At 36.7% G+C, this 9,939-nt stretch overlaps 1 protein-coding gene across 1 annotated transcript; it reads right to left on the reverse strand.

Moving 5' to 3' along the window:
* Nucleotides 1–1,576: 1,576 nt before the first annotated feature.
* Nucleotides 1,577–8,675, reverse strand: LOC135666135 (ABSCISIC ACID-INSENSITIVE 5-like protein 2). The gene is made up of 4 exons (XM_065177699.1): nt 8,528–8,675; nt 6,885–7,919; nt 6,674–6,745; nt 1,577–1,916 (listed from the first exon to the last, which is right to left on the reverse strand). The coding sequence occupies exons 2-4, from the start codon at nt 7,737–7,739 to the stop codon at nt 1,836–1,838; spliced, it is 1,008 nt and encodes a 335-aa protein (XP_065033771.1). The 5' UTR covers nt 7,740–7,919; nt 8,528–8,675; the 3' UTR covers nt 1,577–1,835.
* Between the last annotated feature and the right edge of the window lie 1,264 nt (nt 8,676–9,939).

Below are 9,939 nucleotides of genomic sequence, written 5' to 3' on the forward strand. Positions count from 1 at the left end.
TTACTCCATGCATCTGCTCTCTTCTAACTTAATTTGACAATTGCAGCTAAATTAGTCATGTATACAGCTTTTAGATTCTCACCCTCTTTCTATATTTTATCATTAGTTTTATAGTTTTCATGATATGTTTCTTCACCAAACAAAGCATCCTTTCATTTATTTGGCTCTCTCCCTTGAAAAATACTAATTGTGGGATAAAGAGACCATAGCTAGTGATTGATGTATAAACTAATATAGTATTATACTATTTATTATTAGATATAGTAAATGTATGTGCAAGAGCATTGAATTGTAAATATTAATTTTTACCTTGGCATCAATAAAGAATAGATCTTGAGGTTTTCTTTTTGTGTTGTCCATTGTTATTGGTAGCTTATTTGTCTTGTATATGAAATCAACAGTGGGTGGGTATATTTCAAATGAAACAGAAGATTGTATGGGTATAGCCACAAAAAAGTTGTACGTGCAAACAGCCTACTTGTGGTTATCGAGATTTCCATTCTTACAAAGTTGCCACCTTTTTAAAATGCAATTACAAACTACTATGAATTTATTATTGTTATTCGTCTAAATTAGAGAACTGTATCATTTGGTCATCCACAGTGAGCGCATCAGTTATTTGTGGGACTGTCATCGAAAGGCGAGGAAATTGAAATGTTAATTTTCTTGATCTCCGTTCTCCAATTGAGGAGAAAAGCCGTAGGTTAGTGTATGAGCGCCACCTTGGTGTTGTGGGACGTGAGTACTTTGCTAACCAGGAGGTCGGTTGAGAAACACGTGGGGGTAGAAACAAGTGCGAGGAGGGGAAAGTACATGGGAAGGAGGGGAGAGATGGAGTCTTCGATAGGGACGGGGTTGGGGGATGTAGTAAATGTGAAATGCGTGTACTATTATTTAATAAATGTCTTATTCAACTATCGATCACTAGATATGGATTAACATCATAGCTCAATTTAACATCAATGCTCAAATTTCTGTAACGATCAACAACTGTCGTGTTAACATCATATCTGAACTTATTATGCTCAATTTTCTATAATGATCATTAGACATTATCCAATTGAAGATTCTTCTTCTACATTAGACATTATCTAATTTCCAGAAAGTCTTGAGGTCAATATCAAGTCACCTCAGGCAAAGCTTCGTTAGAACACGATAAATAGTTGAACATGTCCTGCTGAAACGTTAGTCACATCGAGTCAGTTTTGACGAATTGATGCACCAACAATAAGATAATGACAAAACTTGTATGATTTCCTTCTACCAAAGAGGAGGCATAACTGTTACGAAGGCATAACAGTTACGAAGGAGGCATATCAGTTGTCAAAATCTCTACCAACTGAATTGACTCGAATGCAATTATGATGGAACGGGAGGGCGGATAAATGATATCATCCCCTATGGCCCTATCCCCATACCGATTGGTTTCCAACACAGGATGATCGAGTTCGAAATTATCATTGCAACTCCCAACAAAATGGGTAAGTATAATAAAGAGCCAATATCTAGTGGAGCATAAAATGTTGCAGCGATTCAGTGCATTTTGTGCTTCAAAATTCGTGAGAGATATATCAAATGCACACAGAAATTTGGTTTTATCTACTAGATTTGAAGGGGTGGAAAAAGAGAGAATTAAGTCTTGCAATTTACAAAACAACCATGAAAGCTCTCAGTCACTGGAACTGAGCCTCCTCATAAAGAAGCCACAGTTCAACAGCAGCTCCATTCAGGTCTCCCACTCCCTAAAGTAAGAACGCTAAACAGAGAGCTACCATGTCTTTCATACGACACCAACAACAATACCCTAACCAACCAATAAACTCATATGAAATTGGTTAAAAGGGGGCTGAGCTTGTCCTCCGAAGCTGATACCTTGGTTCAGGTAGAGGCACAGCGAAAAGTACCCTGTCCAACTCCTGCAGCAGAATTAGAGAAAGAACAAGTCAACTTACAGTTGCATAGTTCAGTCTTAATCCACAAAATAAATTTGACTGTTTCTCTACGTGCAACATTGGTCCAAAGATATTCTCGATAGCAAAAATAAAAATAGCATACCCAGTTTCGCTATATATTCTATGAAGAGAATGTTTATGATAAGCTAAAGGTTTTCGGTCATCGCTAAAGTGAAGGCTTGATAAGAAATGATTAAAAGAAGCCAGATATTTGTACAAGATTAGTGACAGGCATGCAGACAAATGGAACTGCCATTGCAATGCGGGAGATAGGAACTCTCCAGCATATGACAAGTGATCTGCAGGAATATCATGACAAATATTTCACAAGCTAAGCTAAAACATTTTTTTTATAAATTAGAAGCAGGACAAGCGATTTCATTACACATACTCTTTTAATCAAGGATCATTCCTATGGCTTTTAATAAATCAGATCGGTTCACCAGTGTTTCTACTGCATGTTTTTCTTATCATGTACAACTTGGTATATAGGATATATGATCAGAAACCTCATTGAAAAGTTCCAAAGAAAACAGAGTCCCCTTGTTCCACTCATGGTGAATCTTACATATTGTGGGAATAAATTGCACAATAGTTTTGATGTGTTTCAGCCAATGCCTACTTCACAGAGATCCTATGATCAAAAATTTCGATCACCAACCACAAAATATCTCTCTACTCTCCTCTCTGTTTGGATCTCTTTGTTTGGCTCCTAATGACGGTTCGGCACTAGTACCAGCCTAGCAGTACCTAAACACTTCACTGGCAGTCCCTCACTTTATATATATATATATATATAAACAAAACAACCAGACAACCCCCCTGATACAGGTTGGAATTGATACCACTCTCAGACAATCTCCTCAGATGTTCCAAAATCTACTGCTCATCCAAATCTATTCCACTGTAAGACACAATCTCCTCGCATGTTCCAAAAACTACTGCTCCCATGGAATCACTCTGAATACTGATCAATCTTGACTCCTGGTAATACTCGAGCTCTATCTGCTATGTCACACTGATTCAGGACCACTCGAGTAACATATATTGCGAGTCAAGAACATGTAGACATACATGCTTGGCCTGAGAAAACTATAGTAGTAATTTACCTAAGACAAAGGAAAACAAAATTGGTAAGACTTAGGAATCACATAGTTCTTTCATTCAAACTGAAGAAATAAAATATTTAAATATGAGAATTGTGGGAGGTTTTTATTCTGGTTTCATAATAGACAAATCAAGGAATCACAATAGCAGCCAACCGACAAGGATTACATGTAAATATGGAAGATCTTAATATGGATAAGGAAATGGGCTAAAAAATGACTGCAATGGGACCCAACCCAGAGAATGATACCAAAATTTAGATTCCCATCATCGCTTGGTCATATGGATTAGGATATTTTAAGTTTCAGAGAGAAAAATAATAAGAAAAAAAAGTGAAATGTGGCACAGTATCTTGTAAATATTCATAATTATGTAGGGAAAATACAATAAAGAAAATTTGATAAATGCAGTAACACCTTGTAAATATGCACTTAAAAACTAAATAAGCAAAAAGAAAGAGAGAATACAATAGAGAGAATCAAAGCAGACAAGATAATTAGGCCAACAACTGAAAAAAATCATCCTCATTAACTCATCATCAGAACATTTATTTTTTTTACTTATCATCTTTAGCCAACTCCTAAATGAACTGAGAACTCAGGGAATCACCTATTTTGGAAAATTCATAATTGATAATTCCACAAAACTTCAAGACATGTCTTAAACTTTAAAAACACTTCCCTGCGACCAACAATCTCTCTCAATGCAAACTATATCAATAGCTGGACTCATAATGCAATAATATGTCAACTTGTACTCTTACTAAACCTTCTGAACACCGCTAAGAAAAGAATGAATTCATCAAAAAATAAAATAAACTAGGAAATACCATAATATAATCAGATTTCACTCACTCAACTTGTCCTCTAACAGGTGAAGTCATAGTCAAGGTTTAGGATAGTTGCTTTGAGTTTTGCTAGGAAAGATCAAGTTTTGCTTAAAACAAGGGTAAAGTCATGTTCTGTCAAGATCAAATTCTATTTAACTTTGGATGCATTTTCATCCTATTTTTGTGTTGTAAAAATACATTCGGATTTATTGTGTTTGAGACATACTATTGTGCTTACAAGTTTGATCAAATACAATTTTATTTAAGATGTTATTTTCCTTTTCAAGAGTCCTTAATATGAAGGTAATAAGTCTTTTATAGTTAGGCCAAGATTATGACCCTTTTATAATATGTTCAAGTACATTAGGATTTGATTAGGTAGAGATTGCTTTGTTGTTTTCAGTTAGCTTACAACTAAAGTAACCAATATTGAACATAAAAGTTAGCCATGTATGCATGTTATTGAGACAATTATTAAAGTTATGAGTCTAGTTTGTTGAGCTTGGTGACGGTTGTTTCTTTCTCTTGTCTATTTATGCTCTTCTATCTTTCGTAAAGGCTTCCTGTGCATCTGCTATCTACTAAATTGGTACCAGAGTTTCAGGCAGCATGTGCTATCATGATGGCAGATTTTATCCATTCTAAACTGATATTTCCAACTCGACCTTTTTATTAATATTCTCATGTTCTATACCTTGTTCAAGAACAAAAGAATGACATACGTCTAAAGACAATAATGATTAAAATCTGTAACAAGCATTCTCAGACAAAACTAGTGCAAGTTCTAGAGAAGGATCTTATTTAAGAGACAACGAAAGACGATTATGATAGTAGAGCCAAGGACAAACCAGAATTTGAAGATCACTCAAATGGTTCAGAGCAAAGCACCCAAGTAGAGCCACCATCAAAGAAGCAATTGTCAGACACCGAAGCAATTGTCACAGACACCAATGTTTTCTCAGTCCAAGAACATTCATCGATCAAATGGTGAACTGAAAATTGGCCCACTTGCTAGAGGTGCAAGCATAGTACTTTGCTACTAGATCAAGCAATGATTGAGGTCCTGATCTATGATTGAAGATCCTGTTGAACTCAAGGATGAGATCTGCAAAGCGGAAGCAAGCTAATGCAGGACAAGTTGTAGACAAGTCTTAAGTGAATTTGGTTGAGGCCTTCTAACTTAGTTTTCAAAATATGAATTGGGAACTGGATTGGCAAAATCTTTGAAACTGGATCAGCAGGACCAAGATCGCCTAAGAAGTAGTTGAAAAATAAACAATATAAAAAATAAAAATAGAAAATTTATAATAACTAAGAATATTACATACATAGATTCATTTTACTTTCATATTTCAGAAAATATCTAACTCTAGAAAACATCTATGACATGTTTATAAAAAGACATTAATTAAGTACAATAAAGATATCATTATAGTATATAACTATAATAAATGTAAGAAAATACTCAACACTACTACACTTAGATTGCTGAAGAAAGTGATGGGTCCCACTTTGGCCCTAGTGCATTTCAAATCACCATGCAGATGCAGTATAGGATAATGCAAGGACAAATTAATAAAAAAATTTAACAGTGTATCCATGAGATTAAAGATTAATTAAGAATCTCATGATATTTTCCTTCTCAAGAATAGCATCCCTATATTTTTAAATGTCATAAGATTCTCTTCCATCTCCTCTTTCTTTTAAGGTTCTACCGATATCCTTTCCCTTGTCTAGTATGGACAAGGGACTATACAAAAATGATGGCAGATGACATGCAATAATTTTAATAAATAATACGTTAGTAGCAGTTTTTTCTCTGTTTCACAGTCACAATCACTTCTTTCTGTCTTTCCTCTGTTCAATTTCTCACTTCTTCCATCCTCCTCTCCTACCCCTTTTCTTTTGCTTTCATATGTATCAAATTGACTAGAATTGGCCACATCGACCAATTTTGATTGTGTTTCTATCAATTCAAACCAATTCCGTTCAATTTCTAACATTAAGGTTTTAAAATACTGGTATAACAACCTGTCATTGAGAAACCAGGCAGTCTACCACTCAATATCACTGAATAAAATAATAAAAATAAAAATAAACAACATATTGAGTAGGACGAAGCAAGGTATGCAAAACTTTGGTGGAGAATACGTTGGGAAGAGATCCAACAAGGTCGGTGTCGAGTGGACACATGGGCGGACTTGAAGCGGGAGTTGAGAACTTAGTTCCTACCCAAGAACATGGAGCTCGTAGCAAAAAGGAAGCTGAGACAACTCCACCAAAGCACTTCCATTTGAGACTACATAAAGTAATTTTCTACATTGATGTTGGACATACAAGACATGTCCAAGAAGGACAAGCTATTCAGCTTCCTCAATGGCCTAAAGTCGTGGGCACAACAGAAACTACAAAAGAAAGCACTCAATGCATTAATAGCATCAATCCATCACCCCAGATCGAACAAGGGCAAGGTCGTCGCCCTTAGTTCGAGGAGTTTGGAATCTAGCAACAACAATGAAGTCGCAAGGACCCCGGATGAGAGCAATACGCTTGTTAAATGCATTATGAGGTTAAGTGAGGGAGAACATGAAGACGAAGCAACAGAAAGTAGGGAGCAGTGAGCTAATGTATGTGGACATCAAGCTAAATGGCCAAACAACCCGTGCAATGGTGGACACGGGTGTTACCCACAATTTCATAAATGAATCCAGCAACGTAACACTATGTACTTCACCCAAATACAAAACAACCACCAAAAAAATCTTTAGAGGGAAAAAAGTTCTACCTTCTGCTTCTTCAGCCTCTCATTCTCTTCTTCTAGGCGAGAAACCTTGTTTTCCAGCTCATTAGTGTATGCCTAACATAACAAAATAAATAAGTTCAGAATACAATCCTTTCCAGCAAAATTTAAAGCTTTTCTCAGCTTCTAATAGCATTAGAAAAATCAATAAGAGTAAGGCAAAGCAAGTTTGATGGAGTAATTAGTAGCACAACACCTGCTTTCTAGCTCTTGACCGTGCAGCAGACTCCCGGTTCTTGATCATCCTTTTCTGTCTCCTCTCAGCTAATTTTTCTGCCACGTCCTCAGAACCGCCACGTTTTCTACCAGGTGTCTGAGGATCAGAAAATGCACCCATTGTTGGTGATGATATATTTATTTGGCCCTCAGGGAAAACAGCCTCAAACATAGGCCCAGTGCCAGCACCCAATGGCTGTGGAAGTGGACGACTTGGCATATAAGCCCCCATCAGGCTTTGTTGCCCATGTATCTGCTGATCCATAGTAGCCGTCTGCTGAAATTGCCGCAACCAACTCGTCCCTCGTGTAAAATCCTGTGTGCCAGATATCAGATCAGCATTTCCTACAGGATCCACATTCCCAATCATATCATTCCCATCTTTTGCAATACCCTCTGCAACCACCCCAGCCTTCACGAGAAAGTCTTCTAGTGTCATCTCACCAAGCGTCGTCTGCCTCTCATGACCTGATCTCTGTAACTCTTCACCTTTCTTTTTCCCCTGTTGAATGTCCCTCCATACTTCATCCACTGTCTTTTTGCTCAGTTCTTGTGGCATGGTAATGCTTCCCTGACGATGGAGACCAGAGCTGGAGGCATACTGGTCTAACGGAATATCAAGGTCCACACCTGGTAACTGGTTGGCCTCGGCTGCAAACACAGTCTTGAGGAGGTCATCAAGGTTCATGCTGTGTAGGGGCTCTCCTAAGTGATTCTGAACTTCATTGAGGGTCATATTATAGAGTGACCCTTGCCTGGACAAGCCCTGAGTCTGAGAATGCTGGCCATCACAGCCGCCACCTCCACCCTGAGATGCCATTGTCAGCATGTCCATCCACCAACTTCTCCACACAAATACATCAGTGTCAAAGCCTCCAGCTCAAACACCACGTGTAGAACTCCTGACGGGAAAAGGAACAAACCCTAGAATCCCCCAAAAATTCTACAGCTTCCTACTAGTACATCTTTCTCGGCAAATATACCGCAAGTGTCTCCTAGATATCCAAGTCGCAATCTGCTAATCCAAAGACGACAAAGATTAGACCAAAGCCCTCTGAAGGAGTTCAGATTTCTGACAAAGCCTACATGAGGACACTCTAGATAAGAGATTCTCCCCCAACAAATATATCTTTTATCAATTTCAACGCCCAAAAGAACACAAAAAGGCAAATTTCTTACATGCAAGCAGTCCCTTGTGTGAAAATTTCATTTTCAACAGCTGAGATCCTAAACCTCTAAGCCAAAAAGAAAAGCCAAATGCTAGGGTGCTTTTTAACTCTCAGCACCTTAGAAATGAGCATAAACAAACAACAAATTATATAAAAATGAAGCCCCAAAGAGCTTCGGAAAGATAAATACAGATGAAAGAAAACTAGATATCTGCTGTGAAAGCAACCCCTCAAAGGCACAGGAATACAGAGCATCTGCTATGTCAAAAACTCACACAAAACACATCTAACAAAAAATTCATCTTTATTAGGGAATGAAGTGAGCTGACCCTTGGCAGAATTGACCAAAAACCTTCCTTTGTAACCCTTCACTTAGATCCCTTCGTTTTCCCCCAAATTTCATCGACGAAAAGAAAATCACAAGTAAAAGAAGAGCCCGCTCTACTCCACTCACCGTCATCAGTTGATCAGATCCGTTGCATCCATCAATTGTGCGTCGCCAATGTTTGCATCGAATCAGGAATCGAGGGGGAGGGAGGCGTTGCAGTGGGGAGAGCGACGCGGGGCGCTCCCAGAAAGCTACCACCCAATTAAAAGAAAACCTACGTTATTTGAGCCCGCACGCAGGTGGTTATATATATATATATATATATATATATATATATATATATATATATACGCACAAAGGGGAGAGAGGAGAGAGGAGAGAGGAGAGAGGAATTGGCTACCGCGAGTGAGACCCACTTGGCTTGGACTTCGGCGTCGCCAAACTTTTGTTTAGTCTTGTGGGGAATTACGACGACCGTACGAGCCTCGTGACTCGAACAAGTATCAACACGTGTGGGCCCCGCAGTATTATCCAATCACAGGACAGGTAAGGGGTGAAGATAAGATATAAATGATAGAAAACGTATAACGTTGCGCGCTCCGATAAACAACCGCAACGAGAAATGGGAAGTGTGTCGATGTCACAACTCACAGAGCGGTCGTAAAAAAGAGTTGAGGAGAGACATTACCGTTGTTCAGCGAATGCACATCATATCAGTCAATATATAATAAATCAAATTAATTTACCTGACTCGACTCGTCTTAAATTGCGATTGATTTTGTTTAACTTAATAAATATGGCCTCGCATCACTCACGAGAAAACCTCAGTTCATTAATCTATTTCTCATTCACGCATTATATTGTTTTAGCTCCACTCAAGTATAAGAATAAAACAAAAATTATAATAATATCAAGTCAAATATATTATATACTCTTTTCTTTGAATAAGATAATTTTTTATTTGATTTAATTTGAGAAATAATCTTTTTCTCTTAATAGTATTTTGATTGATGGATTTTCTGCCACGAGGAATCTTTAGTCAAGATTCGTAATTATTAATAAAAAAATAATCTGATTTTTTCTATCTTTTTGCATTTATTTTTTTTCTAGATATTAACATACGACAACTTATTACATATGTGAAATATCACTAAACTAATTATATTTATTTAAATAAAAGATAAATTAATCTTTTCTGTTAATTTATGTCAACTTTTCTGTTATTAACTGTTATTAACAGAAAAGTTATTTTCTGTTATTAACTTTTCTGTTAATAACTGTTAACAGAAAAGTTATTTTCTGTTTTTAACAGAAAATTTATTTTCTGTTATTAACAGAAAATTTATTTTCTGTTATTAACAGAAAATTTATTTTCTGTTATTAACTTTTCTGTTAATAACTTTTCACTAGTTATTAACTGTTATTAACATTTATTAGACCCATTCTTTTAATTAATTAATATTAACAGAAAATAACTTACCAAAAAAAATAACAGAAAAGAACCTAGATAATTACTAGATCCATTCTAGCTCAAAGAA

This window comes from Musa acuminata, unplaced genomic scaffold (genome assembly GCF_036884655.1).
Source record: "Musa acuminata AAA Group cultivar baxijiao unplaced genomic scaffold, Cavendish_Baxijiao_AAA HiC_scaffold_1074, whole genome shotgun sequence".
Classification (NCBI taxonomy): Eukaryota; Viridiplantae; Streptophyta; class Magnoliopsida; order Zingiberales; family Musaceae; genus Musa; species Musa acuminata.

Coding starts and splice junctions, on each gene's coding strand:
- LOC135666135 (XM_065177699.1), bottom strand. CDS start 7,739: ATGGACATGCTGACAATGGCATCTCAGGGTGGAGGTGGCGGCTGTGAT. Junction 6,746..6,884: donor GGTCAAGAGCTAGAAAGCAG/GTGTTGTGCTAC, acceptor TTGTTATGTTAG/GCATACACTAATGAGCTGGA. Junction 1,917..6,673: donor AGAGGCTGAAGAAGCAGAAG/GTAGAACTTTTT, acceptor ATTCTGCTGCAG/GAGTTGGACAGGGTACTTTT.